The sequence below is a fragment of the Anthonomus grandis genome, chromosome 22 (genome assembly GCF_022605725.1).
Source record: "Anthonomus grandis grandis chromosome 22, icAntGran1.3, whole genome shotgun sequence".
Lineage (NCBI taxonomy): Eukaryota > Metazoa > Arthropoda > Insecta > Coleoptera > Curculionidae > Anthonomus > Anthonomus grandis.
The window spans coordinates 40,123,313-40,146,055 of record NC_065567.1 but is presented as its reverse complement, the minus strand read 5'-3'; the positions used below and the strand labels follow the sequence as shown (position 1 = coordinate 40,146,055).

General features: G+C 32.5%; 2 protein-coding genes across 5 annotated transcripts in view; one reads left to right on the top strand and one right to left on the bottom strand.

Annotated features, from left to right (window-relative positions):
• The window catches only part of LOC126748343 (GTP-binding protein 2), a 36,655-nt gene extending 28,394 nt beyond the window's left edge, over positions 1-8,261 (top strand). For 2 of the 3 annotated variants that reach the window (XM_050457507.1, XM_050457506.1), the window contains 2 exons: positions 463-810; positions 6,641-8,260. In XM_050457507.1, the coding sequence (XP_050313464.1) occupies positions 463-810; positions 6,641-7,195 (903 nt within the window). In that variant the 3' untranslated portion in view covers positions 7,196-8,260. Of the gene's footprint in view, positions 1-462; positions 811-6,640 lie in introns of all 3 variants that reach the window. The other variant, XM_050457505.1, reaches the window with a different exon arrangement.
• The window catches only part of LOC126748345 (uncharacterized), a 42,469-nt gene extending 29,450 nt beyond the window's left edge, over positions 1-13,019 (bottom strand). The window contains exons 1-3 of one of the 2 annotated variants that reach the window (XR_007664703.1): positions 2,231-2,391; positions 1,637-2,170; positions 1,122-1,486 (exon numbers count right to left, since the gene is read on the bottom strand). Coding sequence is in view for 1 of the 2 variants with exons in the window: in XM_050457509.1 (XP_050313466.1) it covers positions 1,637-1,813; positions 12,591-13,013 (600 nt within the window). In the remaining variant the exon portion in view is untranslated. Of the gene's footprint in view, positions 1-1,121; positions 1,487-1,636; positions 2,171-2,230; positions 2,392-12,590 lie in introns of those variants that run through there. The other variant, XM_050457509.1, reaches the window with a different exon arrangement.
• Positions 13,020-22,743: the final 9,724 nt, after the last annotated feature.

Sequence of the window (22,743 nt, the reverse complement as noted above, 5' to 3'; positions counted from 1 at the left end):
AAATATATTTTCCAAAACAATGAATAAATTAAAATCTTAAAAAGAAACCATACAAGAAAGAAAAAACTTTACAGGAGCTACTTAAGGAACCAAATTACATAATTTTGAAAAATAAATATATTCAATGCAAAAATCAGTTAAGAATGCAAATCAAAAACAACAAATATTTTTAAGCAAAAAGCAGTATTATTGTCTCACTGAAAAGAATGGACATTTCAATTTAATAATTTTTATAGCAACAATTGTTTTAAATAGCTAGGACCTGAAACTGAATTAGGTCCTTTTCAATATGATTTTACAGGATTACTATGGAGTATTTTTTGTACAGAAAAAAGTCATTGTTGCGCCCTGGTTTTTAAATTGGAATTAAATAGAACAGTAAATTAAAAATTAGTAAAATAAACAATAATTAATTGTTTTTTGGTAGCACTGAATCATTCAATTTAATATATCTTTTTTTAGATTTCTAGCACGGCAGGCGCCGTAGGAATGGCTCATGAACACCTGGCCATTGCAATAGCTTTAAATGTCCCATTCTTCATAGTCATCACAAAAATTGATCTAGTTGATCCCAAACATACTGCGCAAAATCTTGAATCTTTCTTAAAGCAAGTTGGAAGCCGGAGGGTACCGCTAGTTATTAGTTCAGTTGATGATGTCATAACTGCAGGTGCCAACCAACTCTGTGAAAATGTGGTGCCAATATTTTGCGTTTCAAGTGTTACTGGAGAAGGCTTAGAGCTACTTACAAAGTTTTTATATGTTTTGCCTCCAGGCTGCAGTACAAAAGAAAAAGAAAGATTAGAACAAGTAAGTAAACAAGAAGTGTGTGTGGAAGAGCAAATTTTGTATTTATACAGGGTGACATATTTATACACCCTGTATAAATATGGTATAAAGGGATAGATTTTCACTACGTGTTCTTTAGGTAAATTCTAATGGAAATTGTCCTATGAGCATGGGTCTGCAAATATGCCTATTGTCGCATCCATTATACGGGCCGTCCTGTATATTTGTTAAACTATTTACATATCAAATTGAAACACAAATCGTATTCAAGCGGAGTACAAAAAATGCAGTATCGAAATATCACCCGTTCTCTACTCATCTAATACGAAATCTTTTCTTTATTATCATATATTTTCTTTACAATCATTTCTATATTAATTACAATCATTAATTAGTCCTTTACTTAATAATTTTTGCTCTAAAGAGTGTCATATATAGGAGTTTTTAAGCAATACGATAATTTCCAAATGCTTCTATTATACGTCCCTAGCAGCTGCCCAAAATGTAACACTATTCGCAAAATATCATTACTGTGTGGAGAACAATGCATAACTTTGATTTGTACCAATTTCATCTGCAACCAGTCACTGCAGCTCACTGACCTGAGCTTTCGTATGCAGTTGTGAAACGAGCCGCACGTCGTAATTTGGTTCATAACATTTTGTTCACCGATAAAATTACATCCCATTCTTGGCAGCTTGAAAATCCATATGCATCAATCGAACGAAATTTCAAACACCGTTTTTCGGTTAATGTTTGGTTAGTAAATAATAATGGTTTTTTAGGAGATAAGTGAGTCGGCTCTTATGTATTTAAAGGCCATTTGACAATTTGATCTGCAATTTACCTTCACTTTCACGAGAAGTGAGCCTGTGTTTGTTAGAGAACGTTCCAATTTAATCAAGACAAGTGTGGTTACAACATGACGATGCTCCGCCCTACAGTAGTAGAAATGTGACTGAATATTTAAATCACCCTTTTCCTGGACGTTGGATTGGACGCAGGGGCGAAGTTTCCTGAACACCTAAAACAAAAATTTTGGAAAATAGTTTTTCTATTTGAATGCTGGCGAACAGTTGAAGCGTCGGATGTTAAATGTACGTTAGGTTTAAAGTGAGGTTGATTAGATAGCCCTTTACTGCGACTCAATGGTCTATGAGGCGCAAACATATTTAGATTTTCTCCAGAAGATCGGTCCTCGTCAGAACTTCAATGAGTTGATGAGCCTTAGAATATATTATAACTTTTGATTTTTTATTTGGTAACAACAAAAACAGCTACTAAGACATGTGGGTACCACACTAGGATGTATTGGTTCATTTAGTACCAGATCATCAGCATGTGACTTGGCAACCTTAACTAGAAGTAGTAATATTACTTTCTAAAAAAAATTAAAAATTTGTAGACAAAGCCAGTGAAAACAATATTGTAGGATTTTTACCGTTTGTTAGGTGTGAATTGAAACATTCGATGCACAAAAATAGTTCTATTTTTGTGCTTTAAAACTAATTTATTTTATACGGACACACTAAACACGATCACTTAAGACTACTAAAAATATTTATGTAATCCTATTTATCTCCGATTTAAATATCGCGCCAATCTTCCGAACTGAACTGTCAATGGGCTTCCAGCGGCGATGTCGCGCCTTATATACTTGGCGGACCATGGTTCCGGAAGATTTGTTGACCTTCCACGAGTCTCCAGAGTTGTCGTACCGCTTGTGACATTTCGAAATGACGGAGAACAGCTGGTATTCGGGGCGTTACGAATGTCGTTACAATAAAAAACATAAAAACACAATAAAGAAAAAAATACAAACAAAAAAAGGCAAAATTTTACAATTTAACAATTTGCTCAAAGAAGAATCGAAAGTAGTTGTATAAAATATCAAAAAAGCTTAAGTATAGAATTTTAATAATATTGCAAAGGAACTCGGACACAGACTTATGTCAGGAAACACACTCTTTTTATTCTCAATGGTCACAAAATCGATTGCTGTCGAGTATTGTTTATTCAAGCTGGAGTATGCATTATTTAGAAGGGAAAAAATAACAGAACATTTGTACATTTGCCACTTAAAAATTCAAATTAGTTTTATTTCAACCAATATTTTAATGATCTTCAATAATGTGGGAGAGCAGGGCAATTAGGTTTTTTTGTTCTTTTACATATATTTCATTTAATTATAAGACTTCGCTTTTTTGAATAACTCAACTATAGAAACCCACTTAGCTGTATTGAACATCAGTTTCAAAATATATTTTTGTGTGACAAATACTGGTTGAAGAATACATTTGCATCTGTATCCCAATAAACAATAGTTTAAGATGGATTAAAACCATTCTATCATAGCACAGTACATTGTAATAGTTATTAATAATATATTACTGTAATATTTTTGTGCATAAATTGCCTTTGATAGGGATATAAGTTTCGTTATTCTTGTCAGACATAATCAATATGAACTCCATTAAAAGTTCTAAATTAAAAATACTACTAAGTATTTAACAAGCACTAGGTATCACAGCAGCAGACTTGTACCGGCTGGTACAGGTAAAAGGCCGGCCTACGCAAAGCCTGACTTGCGTAAGTTTAGTGTCAGTAAATGTATATTGAATAATGTTTTTATTATCCATAATTATGATGGCAATATCATTTGCAAAACAAACCAGTTAAAATGCAGGAATGCAGTAACTCATGTAGACTGAAAATAGGATTGGCCTCATAAATGTACGCTGCGGCACATCAACATACCCGTCATCGGTGGTAATGAAACAGCGATTCCAAAAAAAACAACAAAATCCTTAGTTCTCCATCCTTTTTTTTCTGATATAACTTATTTTTCCTTTTTAGTATTAGCCTGTTTTATGATTTTCCATACTTGTTTAGTATAATCTTTCTTCATTTCAATTTTTCTAAAGTTGCAGGTAATTGTTTTTTTGTTACTTAAATTATTCATGATAAGTTACTTCTGTATTCTCTTAACCTCTTCCGTCCTTAATATGACTGCCATATTTTAAACGGTATTGCTCTGATAGAAGCAACGATTAACTACTCCATGGTTTTAATCTTCTAGACAGCAGCCGTTAATGCGTTAACAAAGTTTTCCGTACACCTTTCGGAGTCCATTCTTAGATGGTTTCCTACTATAGACCTACAAGTATTAGTTCAAATTTGTTGTCATCTGTTTCTATTATAAATTTAATGTGAAATAGGATAATGATCTGATAGATTCTAGCAACAGTTCTTAGCTGTGGAACAAAAATAAGATGCTTGCAAGCTATGCACTATGACTTCATAACTTTGTATACTGGAATTATCCAAAGAAATTAGTTTTTTTATAGTGCAACTATATCAAATGCAATATTGCCAGAGAATAGAGAGACTATGAGGAAACAAGGTTGTCGAAATATTAAACTATATTATAATCAAATTACTCGGTAAGAACTTAAGGTCCACTAGATTATCACAATCATATAACTGATATTCATCAAGAAATGATCCTGGCTCCATAGGGACGAGTGTTTATAAACGTGAACTCAACAGGAGTTTCAATCCTATTTTGTACCTACCTCGTATTTTAATAGCTTCCTCTACTCTACGCGCATTTAACTTAAAACTAGAAACTAGATAATAACTTAAAAGTAGATATATGGTTATTTAACTCCCTATTAATGACAGTTTTTCGTCTATCGTTGCCTAGTTTACAATCTCTAAATTTTGTAATGACTGAACCCATAATGCTTTCATAGTGGTTTTATTAGTGGGTTTGAGTATTCTGATATTGCCAAGATCATCTGCAGAAAAGCCATTGTACATTTATTAAGTGTCTCTTCCCACGCTTTTAAGTCTCTAATTGGTTTATTTTCATAACTTGAAGACATCGCACTTTGACATAGCGTTATCCTTTTTAATTTCATCAATCGAATCACCCCTAATTTGATTTTTTACCTTTGTTTCTCATACGGATAAACTCCAATATGTGGTCATCCCAGGTGTTGAATTATAGATATTTTAGAGAACTTATTTCTGATTTTTGCTCCAGAATCAATAACGTTAGAGATTAAATGTCATGTTGATCACCCGACATAGGACAACTTCTTCTCGAGGAGATGGGAAAATTATTTCGAGGTCTTTTTGTTGCTCATGATGGATACGTATTTCCATAGTGTAAATCGCAATGTTCGCAAAACAAGTATAAATACCCCACTATTATATGAATATCCAACCCCATAATTCGGAATTTCAACCAAAAAATCTTTAAACTTCGATAATAGAATTATAAGGATTACTTACAGTCTATTTTCTCTCGACACTTGGGAGAGACTAATGAACTTAATGAAAAAATATGTTACGTTTAGATTTACAGTGAAAACCTGATTATAAGGCCATGGAATTTGCTTTAAAATAATATTATTAAACACGGTAAACTTCGGTATTAGGGAAGAGCAAATTCATTTTATCCTTTTCTTCGCCTTTTTCTTTTCATTAAAAGTACCAGGGAGAAGCATATATGTTTAGTTATTATTCGATATTTTTTCTGAATGACGTGTTCAGGAGTGGCTGGCGGCCTAGTGTAATATTATAAGCTTTCAGCTCATTGTTCGAATATACCCTAAAGCATTCAACCAGCATTTCAGATACCACTTTCAAGGATTAGGAAAGGACAGAACGGCCACGTGTTAACTGGGCGAAGAATAACGTGGAACTGTGGATTAAGTTGTAACTATTTTATTTTAAGGTGGCATAGTCAGTCGCTATATTTGACTTCCGGCTTAAAATATCTCCGAACAGATGGCGCCACTAGGGTATTATAGAATCAAAATTTCTGGCTTAGTTTCTAAGAGTTTTTTTTTCGTTTTAACATTAGAAAGACCGTCAGCAGTCTTCTCCGAAAATAACCATAAATTTCAATTCTAAAATACCACGCTAGTTGCGCCATTAAATATGGTAGCCGATTACGCTGCATTAATTAGAACCGAATAGTTGGACTTCAACAGCTAGTGAAAATTCCGCTATGGATAATCACTTAAGCGCTTTTCCACTTGTTTTATTTTGAAAAAAAAATTGTTTCTTAATCATTGTATAATGTCTTTGCCCGCCAGGTCGTAGATTTTGGTAGGCGAAGAAAACATTTCGATAACTATTATTTAATAAACACTGCTGGTTCAAAGCAGCTCTAACTTGGGTTGAATATTAAATTAAACGTGTTTAGTGGTTGCGATATACGGTTACAGAGTGTGTGTGTCGTGAAAGAGAGTCACACACTGACTTTTTCCATTGCGACCTCTGATGGCGGTTATCAAAATGAATTTCATAGGCCGACGTTGCCGTAGTTAACAAAAAGAGTAATTTAAATAGAAATTGACGTGAAAGTTACAAATCATTTTAAGTTAAGAAAGTTTTATTTGAATTTATAACGATTGGCGACGTTGCCGCTTTGTTGGAAATATATGTTATAAAAAAAGTAAAAATATCATGGTAAATGAAAAGTATCAATACATTTACTACTTTCACTGGTCATTCTACATATTTTCCAAAGGGTATTGGCTTGGAACGAATGGTTAATGTAGCAAATTTATATTAATACAAACGAATTTACTATATTCGCCAAACTCTGGCTGTTAGGAATATTTACTGGTTACTATATTAATATTATGTATATAATTACATTAACATATATAATTTGGATACTAAAACTCTTTATTTTGCTTGCACATTCTCTTGCGCAGTCTATTATTGAAAGTTAAGTTGTAAATGTGTAAATAAAGAAAAGTTAAAAACACTTTATGTATATGATCTTTTTTTTATATGTTTATTTTTATGTATATGACGTTTTTTTTTTCAGGAATCGCCAGAATTTCATATCGATGAACATTTTCGGGCTGGAGTAGTAGAACAGGTTTTGGGAGGTTTACTTGTAAGAGGAGCACTAACAGAAGGCACGTTAATGAAAATTGGACCGATGAAGGATGGGTCTTTTAATGACGTTACGGTAAAATCAATTCATAGAAATAGGGTTCCATGTAGGGTAGTCAGAGCCGGACAAAGCGCTGCAATATGCCTAAATGAATATATTCCACAATTACGAAATGGGCTTGTTTTAATGGGACGAGAGGAAAATCCTAGAGGATGCATGTATTTTCAGGCAAATTTATCAGTACTGTTTCATTCTACTGCTATAAATCCAGGATTCCAAACAACAGTTCATATAGGAAATATACGACAGACTGCCGTGGTGATTGCAATCTTTGCTAATAAATGTATACATACTAATGAGAGGGATTCAGTATTATTTAAATTTATGAATCACCCTGAATATGTTACTGTAGGGCAGCGGCTGTTGTTAAGGGATGGAACAGGAAAAGGTATCGGAGAAATTACGCAAGTTTTTCCACTTTAAAATATTTTCACACTAATACCTATATACATTATCTTCTACACGTTCACGGATATTCCCATATCACACAGCCCAGATCCAGAGGTTCACGGTTCAGAACACAGCGTGGCACCACCTTAACTTGTATATTTTGAATTTACTAAGAATTTGTTAAAATATTTTACAATTTAAAGAATAATATGAAGGAAAAGAGTTTGTAGAGTGGATTATAACAAAACAGTTGTCCGAGTGCTTTTCACTACCAGTGTGGAAGGCAATGGCCAAAACTTCTATTTCTGTTCATATTTTATAATATGTTTAAAGTACACGTCTGTCGTATTCGTGGTGTGTTAGAAAGTTATTTATTTCTGAGTTTTAGTTCTATTTATAATAATTTTACAATTACACACCCTAAAAAAAGTGAAGCACACATATATTCTTAATTTTTCCACAAAGAAAATAAATTCAAAACGACAGATGTCAGAGCGCACATTATCAATAACATATATATTTCGATGTCTGTGAACGTGTTCAAAGCAGACTTTTTCAGTTTACATAAATAATTGTACAGGGTGGTCGAATTGAAAGAATACTAAACAATATCATTTCCGTTAAAAACTGGTTCCTCTCCTGTTGATTAAAAATAATTTTAAGGCAGTTTTACAGCACGTAAGTTATCTTTAATTACACGTGTTTTATAAAAAAATTAAGTGCTTAGTATAAAAAATATTGTGTTTACAAGCCTATAAGAGTTAGTAGATACTAAAACTATAGAATAGTGTATATTCTGTTTCTTCTGCTTAAATTTTTTTGTAATAAGCACTGCATTGACTTCATTTTTAAAATTGTTGCTAGGTAAAACAACATTTTTTACCTCTCCTATTACAGTAGACCCCACATTTCGTTTTCTGATTGAAATTAAAGATAACTGTAATATAAGTATTTAGTCAACGACGCACCATGTACTATTAATTATTAATGAACAATTATGTATATCAAATGTAGCTATGTATATAGACGGCTAAATTATTTTTAAAATATCTTTTTAAAATTTTTTTTTTAGGACTGTTAAAGAATAAAAAATATAAATTTTGTTTAAATCGCGAGCAAAATATTGACATGTTCATGATATTTTAGTTAATAAAGGTTTTATTGTTGTTTTTTTTATTTAATGTATTGTGGTTGTAGCATATTTGTAAAATATATTTTTTTTTACCTGTTTTGGGTTTTTGTTGAAAAAAATTAACTACTGATTCACTAGAATTTAATTAATCTGAATACCTACATTCAGCAAAGAATATTTGCAATGTTATACTAATGGCTTAACTGATACGACATATTGAATTTTTTAAACATACATCATCTTAAATTTAGTCTTCGTTTCATTCATTCATTTTGCATAATTATGTGTTTATTAGGCACTTTAATTTGATTTATTCAAATATGATACTGCAAGAAAAACACTTATCTGTTGAATAAAATCTACAATGTTTTGACAAGTTCATCCTTAGAACAGGACTATTCAACTGAAAAAAAAGGAAGCGCGTTTATAAATGCCATTAATTGCAGATTAAATGCATTTTATTGCCGTTAGATACGCCAATCGCTTTGATTCGTGATGGATGTAACTTTATAGGCTAAGCCCGTCATCCCCTGATCCGAACCCTTTCGTCTATAGAAAGATTACGTTTTGCAGCTTTATAATATACACGTGCGTTTAGTTGCACTGCTAATTCGATTCTCGTCCACAATCGTACTGTCCGCACAGAGAAGAAGTTCAGGCAGTAGGTTCAAGAGAGAATAAAGATTTAAGCAGCACTGATTCTTTTCCAAAATTAGTAAATTCTAACTCTTCAAGAGCGTCAACGAGCGGAACTGTTTCGTTAGAGCCACCAAGCACCCCGCCTCCAGTTGCATCTACAAGTGTCCAGCCAGCCTCTAACCTCTCTTTGGATGTGTTTTCACCTGAGCTGGCCTTATTACCGTTACCAAAGCTCTTCCTCGGAAAACTACAGGGAAACGCAAAAGTAGAAAATCCACCATTTATACGGACACACCAGAAAAAGATGCTATTCAACAAGAATATGAAGCAAAAAAAAGATTATTTCTAAATTGAATGTTATTTCAGTATTAAAATAAATATTTTGTTTATTCCTAATGGTGTTTCAACTGTCCCTGGTATGTGTTTAAACTGTCCTCGTATCCGGGACAATTGAAACAATATACAAGGCTATATGTTTCCTTTAATATCTTACAGGCATTATATAATAAGTAAAATAACCTGATTTAAAATACGCAAGGAATTAATAAATGTCCTTGTAAAACAATTTTTTGCTGTAAATATGATTTTCTCTAAGAGAAAAAAATAAATATTTGGAAATTGTTTCAGTTGTCCCCGGTCTCCCCTAGACTAGCGGGGTTGGCTTGTATTTTGGTCTAACTAAATATATTTTTTTATATAAGTAAGTATACTAATATAAAGTTTTACAATATGTAATAATCTTTCTTATGAAGCCAGAAGGATAAGTTCCTAAATAAAATTAGAGTAATGGCGGCAGATAAAGAGTAATTCTTGACTTAAAATATCTTTATATTTTCGGCGTCAGATACAGGTTGTTGATTAAATTGATAATTACAGATAAAAATGTATTTTGGTTTTAAAACAAAAGGTACCTGGTAAAGAATTTTTCCTATCTCTAGTGATACGATTACTTAAGTGTAAAGCTTATGTAATCGTAAAGTGGCTTTTTTTCCCATGTTTTATAAAACATATTTTTATAAACATATGTTTATAATACTTTGCATTTCAGCATCAGTAAAATATTTTCGAGGTTGCTTTCGGGGGGGTTACAACGTAGTATTGCAACGGATATCAGCCCTACTTTATTTAAAAATAACTTTTCCCAAATCACTCACAATTATAACTGCCAAATTATGAACTGAAATAACCCATTCCGCTCCACTAAATATATAAGTGGGCGTGAGAACTATCTGTTCAGCCTGAAGACTATAGCCACAGATGTAAATAGCTCCGCACCAGATAAATATTTGCATAGCCCATCGAGTTAGAATCCTAAGGAGCCGCCATAAGAACCAATTTTGCATAAAGAAAACTGGTCTACTAGGCGTAACCTAAGTGACAAAAGTGTAGTAATTTTTTGTAGCAATTTCGCTCAAGATCATATAAGAATTTTCATAATAAAAATGCTATGAATTTAAAAATTGCAAAAATTTTAACATTTTAATTAAAAAATTCTTCCCACGGACATAAACAATCATTACAGGAGGTTTTTAATGAATGTTAACAGATTTTTTCAATGCTAAATGGCAATTCTTGTTTTACAATAATTAATTTTCTTGTTTTTTTAAATCGTAGTATAATATTAATAATTATGTATAAAAAATTTTAATAATTTTTCGTTAACAAACTTTAAGGCTGTTTCTACTAAAGATGATATAGTTACTAGCAGTGGCGGCTCGTGCTTTACAAATCTGGGGGTTGCAACTGTAGGGGGCCGTCGGTGATCGCGAATGAAAGACTAAAAAGATTATCGCTAGCGCTTTGGCGGAGGCTTTTTTCGGTGTCATACCCACTTTTAAACGGCCAAAATAAGCAAAAAAACTGGAACTTTTGATATAGTGCAATAATTAAATTTAAAAAACACAAACGAAAGAAAAAAAACTTTAATGACATAATACCCTAAAAATAGATAAAAAGCGTATGTCGTAATTATAAATTATTTAAAAAGAAAATCTATCCGACGTTCTTTAGACTCGGCAAATTTATCAATTACTCTTTGGTTGAAATCAGGATTGCTTTCGATAAGATCCCTTTCTTTGGAAAGCATTGCCAAAGCAGAAAGTCTTTCTTGGCTCATGGTGTTTCGTAGAAATGTTTTTATCCTTTTGAGAGTAGAAAAACACCGTTCTGCTTCAGCTGAAGCCATTGGAATGGTAATTAAAATTTTTAAAAGCTTAATAGTTTCACTAAATGTTTCACTAAGCTCACCATTCTGAGAAATATAGTCAAACAGCACAAGTAGTCCCGAGATTGATCTAAATTCCTGTGTTTCATAAATAACTTTTAGTTCTGTTCGGAGCTTTTGTTCTATAAAAAATGGGTAACACTTTATTGTTTCTTTAAATTTTATTTCAGGAAAATTAATACTATATTGGTTATACTGCTCCGAAAAAAAAGACTAGCGGCGACTAAGTGTCCGGTAAAACTAAATCGCTCCTTTCCTTGACAAATAATAATGTCACATACTTCTTTTGCTTCTCGACAAAATTCTGTAGAGTCATCCAGCCTCCGTCGTTTAGACGTGGATGGCTCCGATAGAGATGGCTCAATAGCGTCCGTGATATTATTTCTAATTTCCATTAATTTATTTTCAAAAGATAATATGTAGGTATTTGCAAGAGCAGCGTCAATTTGCCTCGATTGAAATTTACTAAATAAAATATCCACATGAGGCATTATCTTATAAAATAGATTGAGCCAAAAAACAAAATTTCTACTTTGAAGAATTTTCACATACCCTGATGCCTGGTTTGTGGTGCTAATATTTCTACTTTCATTTAAAATTTGTTTCATTGTCTCTAAAATGCCATCTTTGTATTCAAATACAGTACAAACGACTCTAGAATTAAAATTCCACTTGGTCGGGGCTGAGCGTGGTAAGCGTTTTTTCACAATCTGGTCCAGTACTAACGATCTCTGAGGACTATTGGAAAAAAATGAACAAATTCCTTGTAAATTGGCAAAGAAAATTCGAACGTTTTTGTTTGCAGAAGCAGCATTTAACATTATTAAATTAAGTTGATGTGCATAGCAATGCACGTACGCAGCATGTTCATAAGATTTTTTAATTATTGCTTGCACCCCGTTAGACGACCCGCTCATAACTGATGCACCATCGTATGTTTGTGCAATGAGTTTGGTTTTGTTATCTTTAACATGTTTGTCAAGCTCTGCCAGAATAACCGAAGATAAAGTTTTGGCGTCATGATCACAAGGCACCAAAAAATCCCAAAAACGTTCAACTGGCTTACCGTTTACGATGTACCGAAAGACAATTGCCATTTGAAATATATTTGATACGTCACTAGTTTCATCGGCTATTATGGACAAAAAATCTGCTTGTTTTATTTCCTTACAAATCTCTTCTTGACATACATTAAACATTGTTTGCAAAATCTCATTTTGGATTGTCTTCGATGTACCTTTAAATACTGATGCTTTTTGTAAATGTTGTTTTAGAGCACCGTCTAATTCAGCACTAAAATCAATCAAGCCTCGGAAAACCCCAGGATTAGAAGATAACATAGACTCATCATGTCCTCTTAACGCGAGTTCGAAAGCTCCACAAAAACGTACACAATTAATAATAATGTTTAAAATATATCGATTTTGTTTTACCTGTTCGTTATGCAGGTCAATATTTCGACGATATGCACCACTTAATTGGGCTGCTACATTGACACTTCCAAAAAGTGAATATTGTACGACATTCTTCATATGTGTTGCCGATAATGAATGTTTTTTAATGCGGTCTCCTGAGTGATTAAGATCAGTAAAACCTACTTTTGTCCAAGAAACTTCGCCTCCAAACAATAAACAAGGAAAACAAAACAAATCATTTTTTATTGGACACCCACAAAGCCACGTATGTTTATTGTACAAGTCAGGATTAAACGTTCTCATAAAAGTCCTTTTTTTGCTAGACACAGATTGTTCTATTTTTAAAGGCGGAGTAGGCCTGCCAAGTCTTTTTATCTCAGCCTTATCATTTAATGATCGGCTACAGAACGGCTCTGCAATTAAACTTTGCACCGAATTCATTTTAACCACTAAAGCTTTAAATTAAAATTTATTTATATAAATTATGTTTACAAAACAGTAAATTAATTCAACACATAAAAACACAACAACGTACCGTGCCATAAACTGAATCAATGATCGGATTTTATTAAATTTGTCGGTAAAATAAACAAGGTTTGCACTATTCTTGCAACCACACGCACCTTATGAGAAACATTATAGCCGCCTCCTCCGACGTAGGCAACTTACAATACGCCGTAATACAATGTATGTATAATCGAGTGGTTTGCAGTTTGTGTGCACACCGCCGACCGTCCGTCAGCGATCTCGATGCGACGCGATGTAGTATAGGAAATGATTCTTTTTTTAAGGGTGTTTTGGTAAAGTTTTAAATTAATACTTGATTGCAATTTACAAAAGATGCTATAATATAAATAAAAATATGTTTCGTTTTTTTTAGTCTTTTTTTTTTGGGGGTTGCGCAAACCTGCAAACCTAATAAGCAGCCGCCACTGGTTACTAGGTACCAAAAGGTGTTGAAGTGGTAGTCAATTTTTTTAATTCTTTTAATAATAAAAGTAAGGTTCGAAGTTTTTTATTTCAACATCATCACCCATAAAGTCCACTAAAAGTATGGACTAATAAAAACTGTGTCTCTAAAAGTTGTACATTATACGTAGGAATATAGAAAATAACACAATTTTTGAATTTTCAAAAAATTTATTGTCCCTTGAATAAATCTTATTATACCTTGAAATAATCTTATTATAATAGCATAAGACATGCTTTCTGATTTATTTGTCTTTTCTTTGGCAAGATGGTATAATCTAATATTTGTGTACCTATTTGCCACAGCTTTTATTAACAAAATTCGGTGATTGTCAAATACTGACTGATCATCATAACTATGAACTACTAAATTTAAAAATATGTTTCTGTTCACTAACTTTTTAAGAGTTATATTTATTACAGATTCTGCTGAGACTTGCTTTTTTGGACTGTATAATAAAACGTTTTTTATAACTTTTTCAGTTTCCATACATATCTCCAAAACATCTGTTGAGGGATATTGAAGTCCGCCTTTATTTTTTTTATTTATAAAAGAAAATAAGAATAAATCCCTGCTAACGCTTGTCAAAACAGATACACAGTCCGAACATATATATAACATATCCTGCTATATAGGTAATAATATGCTTAGGAAATTCTGAAAGAGGATCTGGCAAATAATCATGATCTCGGTTAACTAATTCGGCTAACTCTCCGTCAGTATTTTCATCGAATTCAAGAGCTCTATAATCTCTAGAAGTAATATTAATTTGACTTACAGGCTCACATTTTAAAATTGGAAGTTGCTCTAAGGGCACCGCATTTCCACGAAAACTGTAGCGCAATTCCACATGAACCAGTAATTTTTTATAAGCGGATTGAAATTGTCGAGCAGTGGGGTTATTATTATAACCTCCTTGAGAGCGGATAGACCCAAAGATCAACTCCAAGTGATCTTGAGAAAATTTGTAAAGGGGTAAAAACTGTAAAATATTTGTTGTCACTAAATTTTTAAATAAAATGTTCAGACTGGCTATACATATTTTCAGCCCTAAAAATCCTGTATGTCTTGGAGAATCTAAAAGTAGTCCCACCAACATGTGTTTTTAAAAAGCTTAAATTTTCATCTGTAGAATTTAAGAACAAATGAATTTTTTCATAATTCTTGAGAGATAAAGGTTTTTTGAAATCAAATTGAACTAAATTCCTAGAGTTTTAAATATCGAATAAATTGTTAATTATTAACATGAATCTCGCAGTAGCCCCAGCTCCAATGAATTGTCTTAAATGGAGTTCATTTTCACAAAAAGCTAATGCAGTGCAACACTTTCACTAAACACTTTTCACCCAAAGTATTACAAGCAACTTCACCATATGACATGGATCTAAAAACAAAACAACATCATCGTTCGTTGAGCGATGTTTAAAAAAGGTTTTCAAATTTTTATGGTTCAATCTACAGCCCAAAAGATTTGCCATGGCCAAATTTACAGGTGGGCCATCACATGTCAAACTGACAACCTTTATACCTACTTCATGGCATTTTTCCAAACACTGTAGCACAAGTCCCTTTTTCTGTTCCGAGGTCATGCCGGCAATAAGAAAAAAGCCCACAGGAATTTTCCAGTAACCATTCACACAATTTCAAAGGAACACCAAGGCATCCTTAGCAAGAGAGGTTTTTTTCGATCCCGTTCCAAGATCAACATAACCATTTGTTTTTTTCAGAATCCCATTCTGCATGTTGCCGAATAGACATCTCATCGATAATCAGGCTGCATATTATTAGATTTTTCTCAGCAGAAGCTTTTAGCTGTTAAACCTTAAATGATTTACTGGTAAATCCAGGTTCTCCGTTAATGCTTTGGTACCACCGATTTAACGTTCTTGTGTGAGGTAAACACAAACTAAAGGTTTTTCTTACATAATTATATGCGGCTGGGGAATAGAAATGAAGAGTTAAAGCGAATACTTTTAATTCTTCAGAATACTTTCTTGCTAATGCTTTGTTTCTTCCTCTTTTATATTGCCTCATAAATAATTCTTGAGGTCCCCCGCCTAGTTTGTTAATCACATCTAAACATTCTTCTTGCATATTTTTTTTCTTCCGTATCTCTTGAATAATCTCCTGCATAGTGCCAATACGTTTTTCTCTTCGAACTAGTTTTCTTTGTAAGTTTGTAGTGACCTAATCCTCCTTTTCCTCTCCCTACTGACTAGTAATGTTTTATCTAGTTTATTAATTAACTTTCTTTTTCTGGGAGTAATATCACCAGTATCACCTGCCTGCATCATAGTAGATGGCCCTGGCTCTGCATTATTACTAGTTTTATCCCCTTCATTACCAATTGAACCAATATTAAGTGCTTGCTTCACCAGGGGTGAAGTATTTGATAAAATTTGAACACTAATATTTGGTGGTTCAACTTCAACTGCTTCAACTCCTGATTGTCCACTCGCTCCTAAAATTTTAAATTATGTATACATATAATATGGTAAAAAATGAAATACAAAAACTGGTACTTTTTAGAAGTCATGCTTTCGGAAATACTATTAATTATAACCAACATCTTAACATCAACAAAAAGAAAAAAATCAATTAAAAAAAATAAGTATTAGGCACCTAAAAGTTGCATGTTTGAATCCATACAGCATTCAAAATCAACTTATGCTTTCATGTAAAAAAAAAAAAAAATTGTACAAAAAGTGTGAAATTAAAAAAAGTATAAAAAAAAATGTTAAAAAAAGGAACATTAAAGAAGATTTCGACTTCAGTTCGTTCAAACTTCAATTTATTTAAAAAATTGTAATTTATTTATAACTTATAACTTTGCAACAAGAGAAAGGTAGGTTCTTACAAAGTAAAGATGCGGTCAACCCGTTAAACCATAAAAATTTTTGTGTAGAACCAATGATGTAGAACCGTAGCCGATCGATAGTTCTAGCCTGGACACTTATCCCCGCTTCCATCGATACCTCACAACAGAAGCCGAAATCATGCGAGGCGACGACCGCATCGCGATGGCAAAAATTCCGCGCTGGGGCACATATTTTGCGTTGATTCGAAATAATATTTTACTGCAGTTATTATTGTAGTTTATAGTAAGATTACGCATTTAAAATTTTAAACTACCAAACTATTTTGATACTCGCTTTGAGCTTTAAATAGAATAAAAATTCAGTATTTAAATTAGGTGGGTAAATTAACAATTTTATTTTTAACTTACATTTTACAATCTTAGTTTTATTTAGAATAATGCCTACCTCTTGCTGCATTCCTGTTTAAGCTCAGAAAAAATTAAAATGGATTTAAATTTTTTTTTTTGTTTTTTTTTTTATTATCTTCGGAATCATTCAAATTTTCGATTTTTTAAATAAGCAACAAAAATTTGGCGTAGGTACCTACCTAAGTTTGTTTTCGGCATCAACATTTTTACGAAAAAGTAATACAGCAATGCAAAAACTTTCCCATAGCAACCAAGATAACCCACAAAAGTGTCAAGAATAAGTTTTTGAAAAATTTTTTTTTTTCGATAATCTTCAAAACCACATAAAATATAATATATATATTTTTTTATATGGCATATTCTTTTACAAGTAAATAATGTGCAACTTTGGGGTAAATTATCCATTTTCGTATTTTGAGGGTAGACGAATTTAAAACACCGTTTATGTATATTTTTCCAATAAAATAAATAATAAAAAATATTTAAAACATTTATCATATACCTAAAAATACGTAATAATAAAAAAAAAATATTATCTTGTAAAATGTTAAATATTAGGTCCCGCGGTATCTCCACTTAGTCGTTCCACTGTACGGCGTGCGCCACCAAATCTCGGCTTCAATTTTGACGCCACGAAACCAGTGTCACGGCTAGAACTCTCGATCAGCTACGCTACGACTCGATGGCATAGCCGAATTCGGCCCTTCATCAATTTCTGCGACAGGTGGCGCACCAGTCGAAACACTTAATATTTTGCTTATTTTTGCTGTAAAGAAGTCGCTATGTTGCCAAACTTAAAACTAAATCTTTAATATATATAAAGCCCTTGTATTGATTGTATTTTCTAAAAAAATCCTTTGTGTAAGCGTTCTGATTAAAAATATAGAATATCGTAATTCATAAAAGTAGATACAGTATGAATCCTTTTAAATTCGAAATATAATAATTAATGTTCTAAGAAATCTACATTCTAAGGACATATAGTAAGTTTTTTTAAGTAGTTTCAAATGCTCAAAAAATGAACACAATTTCCTAATTAAAGGGAATAAGTTTAATGGACATTCAAGTTATATTATTCATATAAAAGAAACAGTAAAATATTTTTATAATATGCTAAACTTTTAACATGTGCACCTTTTAATTTCCAATAGAGTTTCTATTTCTAGGAAAAAAAGTAGTCCTATCGCGGCTTTTTCATAGAAAAAAGTGATTTAGTTAGGTACATCTACTTAATATAATTATCGGGCTTATCTAGATTTACTCATCATAGTATAATAAATATAAAAAAGTAAAAACTGTCTAGATTCTTAGAATTCTTCTTAGATTCTTATTTAAATAATACACAGGAGTATATAGATAAGTATAATATATATTTTAATTTTCTCGTCATTAAAACCAGACAAAGATACAATGATACAAATATGCTTTTATTGTAGGTACAGTGTATAATATTATGACCTTAAATAACTTAAAAGCAAAACAATATCTATATATAGATAATGTCTCAATATCTATAAAAAAATGCGAGTTTATAACTTTCACTAGAAATATTAACCAGTTCTAATTTAATTATAACTTAAATAGTACTATTTTGCCGAAAGTTTTTGAAATTAAAGACTTATTCGGTAGGGGAAATATGCCTATGATGGATCCCTGCCCATGATGGACCACTAGTTAAATATTTAAATTTACCGCGCAAAATATATTTTCGTCGCATTGGTTAGGTTGATTAAAGCTTTTCTTTAGTTGTTTATATGTACTCGTGCAAATATAAAGTGATTTTATGAAAATAAACAGAAAAGATAAAATTGGTAAGTACTGATATAACAAAGTAGGTTAACCTAATGTTAGATAACTTTTGTTTTATTATTTGCTAGAATCTGTTTTTCATACTGCTGTTTAGGAAAACTGTTTCGTTTTAACTACCGGGAAAAAATTGAGGTTATGGCAAAGAATTTTGTATTTTTTTTATTTTTATGTGATTTGTGCTAAACAGCCTATGATGGACCCCTTGAAATTGTCTTATGATGGACCAGGGGTCCGTCATTGGCTACAATATACAAATTTAATTATTCTATAGATATATTTTTTTCTATTTAGGTTTAAATATGGCATCCAAAAAAAGGAAACAGTGGGATGAGGATGACATGCGGCAGGCTATTGAGAATGTAAGAAATAGCAATATGGGCTTTAAGTTAGCAGCCAAAACCTTCAATGTACCGAGAACTTTAAGAAGACGTTTGGCTAAGCGGGACTGTTCTAAAGGATATTTGGGAGGACGAAAAGCAACGTTCTCTAAAGCCATCGAAGAGGAGATTGCCGAACATATTATTGAAATGGAAAAACGATTTTTTGGACTAACTTCTAAAGATTTGCGACGGATGGTATTTGAAGTAGCCGAGAGGAATAATATAAAACATGATTTTAATCGGGAAACAAAAATGGCAGGTTGGAAGTGGGTTAGGGGATTTTTAAGACGTAACCCACGAATATCTTTGCGATTCCGAGAAAGCACGTCATTGGCCAGAGCCCAGGCTTTTAACAAGCCAAATATTGAAATATTCAAGCCTATTTTCAAGCACTAGGGGAAGTGTGCCTGTGATGGACCCCTTAAGAAATTATTGTTACCATTTCTTTAGTTTTGTTGCTTCCATTTTTTTTATACAAAAATCAATCTATCACTGGATGTTAAATATAGGAAAGAGTGAATTTTGTATTAATATATATTTTTTTAAATAATAAACGCCTTTAAAAAAAAATACGAGGGGTCCATCAATGGCACATTATGTGCCCATGTTGGCCCCTGTTGTAAATAAATATTATTTTATCTTAACTTCTTTTTTAAGCTTTAATAAAAAAAATAATTTGTGGGGTACAAAAATATACATATAAACTCAAAAAATTAAGTACATAATTCACAAATAAATAATTTGCAACGGTAACTAACACTCGCACACTCAATGTGGCACCACGATTTACATACTTGACAGCGAATCCACTTTTCTTTGCTACGTGAGTGAGATAACTCGTTATATATATAATAACTCGTTGCAGTAAATGCAACTGGCATCATATGTGTCTTCTTTACCTTTTTTAAGGAATTCGTTCAAGATAGACTCATCTTCGTCAGAACTGTCATTTTCAATGACAAGTTGCCGTTTTACTGCCCTACCTTGTTGTTTTCTTAGTTTCGTTTCCTTTTCAATAACTTTTTCTTTGAGTTTTTGAATTTCTGGAGTGGAATTTAAATGACCAGTTTTTCCACGAGTTTTGCATTTTCTTTTTTCAACGCCCCCAGGTACCGCTTGAGGTGGAGGTAAAATTTCTTTCAGTGACACATTTAAAACTGAAGATGAAGAGGTGTTAAGACCAGAAGTACTTGGTTGATTTTGAATGTCTAACTCGATGGTACTGAGTTGAGCCTGCAATGGAATCTGCCTATCCGTTGCTAAAGCTGGTGCATACTCCTAATCTTTAAAAATATCGGGAAAAAAAGGATGAATTTCCGTCTTTTTAAATGAATTTATTGCGTTAGATGGAATAGCACTCTTCAGAAAGGCTCGATTAAGAAGGCTTGCTATTTTATATTGTGTGACTGCCTTTCCTGGGTTTTGACACAGCCATAATTGGATTTCCTGGTCAAAATAGGTGTGAAGAGGACAAAAGAATCCGACATCTAATGGTTGAACGTGATGGGAACAGTGCGCCGGAAAACAAAATACTACAACCCCGTTTTCTTTAGAAAACTGTCTAGAGACAAGGCTTTTATGGCTACTGTGGCCATCTAAAAGTAAAAGAACCTTGTTCTCATTAGATGCTTTTGAATACCTTGCAAAGTGCTTTAGCCATTTACAAAAAATTTCAGTGTTCATCCATCCTTTTTCTTGCACAAAAGCTATACTACCAGCGGGAGCACCATTCATAAGCTCATCATTCATTCTTTGACGAGGATAAATAAGAGCAGGTGGAATATAAGTACCTATGGCATTCAGTGCGCACACTACAGTGACGTGTTGCCCCCGCTCTGCACTGCTGAGTGCCCCAACTTGCTTGCGTCCTTTTGCAGCGTAAACTTTCGGACATAGATTCAAACATTCGGACATTCTTTTGGACTGTGATCAAACCTGACTCATCCATATTATATATGTTTTCCGGAAGAAAGTTAAACTGCTCTAGAGTATTAGATACCTATAATTTTTGATTCCAAATATTAGACATAACATAAACATGGCGAATCTTAACTAAAAAATAACAATCAAAACAATACAAAAACTATAAAAATAATTTACGTATTTATATTTTTATAACAATATACAGGGTGTCCGGAAAAAGGAGGCCAATCCGCTGACCACATATAGGGTGAACCAAAATAATGCGACTTTTGTTATGCCATTTTTTAATTGGGCACTCGGTATTCAATATACAGGCCGTCAAAATGAGAAATATAAAATCGTTTTTTTAAAGTAAGTCGAGTGTTTCATAAGATATTAAATTAGAATTTGGTGTGAGGGGGTTTTTTGGAACGAGAAATTGAAATCCGTTTGCGGATTCGCTATACCTTGCAGAGGGCGCCACCTGCGGTATATCGCATGTGTTAAAAATACCAAAACTTTTTTCCTCCCCTGTATAATAAAGTTCTAGTAAAAAATTCTAATTATCCAATCTTTTCTTGTAAAAAAAGTATTCTTAGGAAATGTCGTTTTGAGAATCCGTTTATTAGATATCTTAATTTTAAAATCTAGATACATTTTAAAAAGTTAACAAAATAAACGTAAATTATTTTTTCTAAATTACTTATAATAAAAATCATAGAATAATTACCCTAAGTTATTTGTTCTATGTGACCTCCATTCATTTGTATACACATACGAGCCCTATTTATTAAAGAAAATCTAAGGCTTTGAAAAATATTTGGTTTCAACCTGAAATGCTCTCCAGCTGCAATAATTCTTTCCCTCAAATGATCCTCGTTTAAAATCGGAACCATATATACAAAGTCTCTTATACATTTCCAGACTGAAAAACCCAAAGGTGTAAGGTCGGGCGAACGGGGTGGCCACGGAAAAGGAGCATTTCAATCCCGACCAATCCAGCGATTAGGAAATACTTGATGTAAATAGTTCCTAACATTTATAGCAAAATGAGCCGGAGCACCATCAAGTTGAAACCAAAGATTTTGTCTTAAATTTAGAGACAAATCATTAAGCAAATCGGGCAGTATTTCTTATAGAAACAACAGAAATGAATGACCAGTTAAATTACCTGGTAAAATCACGGGTCCTAAAAGAAAGTTATCCACAACACCTGCCCAAGTGCCCACACATTGGCTTTAAAATTTACTTGATGATGTGTCTCAACTATGACCCTAGGATTCTCTTCAGTGCGTTATGGATATTTATCATGCCGTTTCTCGTGAACGTGGCTTTGTCAGTAAACAAAATCGCCCTTATAAAATCCACATTTTTATTATTCATTTCACATAACCTTCTACAAAAAGCAAATCTTGTCTTGAGATCGTCAGATCGCCAAATATTTTTCAAAGCCTTAGATTTTCTTTAATAAATAGGGATCGTAGGTGTATACAAATGAATAGAGGTCATGTAGAACAAATAATTTAGGGTAATTATTCTATGTTTTATTATAATAAGTAATTTAGAAAAAATAATTTATGTTTATTTTGTTAACTTGTTAAAATGTATCTTGATTTTAAAATTAAGATATCTAATAAACGGATTCTGAAAACGTCATTTACTAAGAATACTTTTTGTACAAGAAAAGATAGGATAATTAGAATTTTTTAATAGAACTTTATTATACAGGGGTGGAAAAAACTTTTGGTATTTTTAACACATGGAATATACCGCGGGTGGCGCCCTCTGCAAGGTATAGCGAATCTGTGAACGGATTTCAATTCCTCGTTCCAAAAAACCCCCTCACACCAAATTCTAATTTAATATGTTATGAAACACTCGACT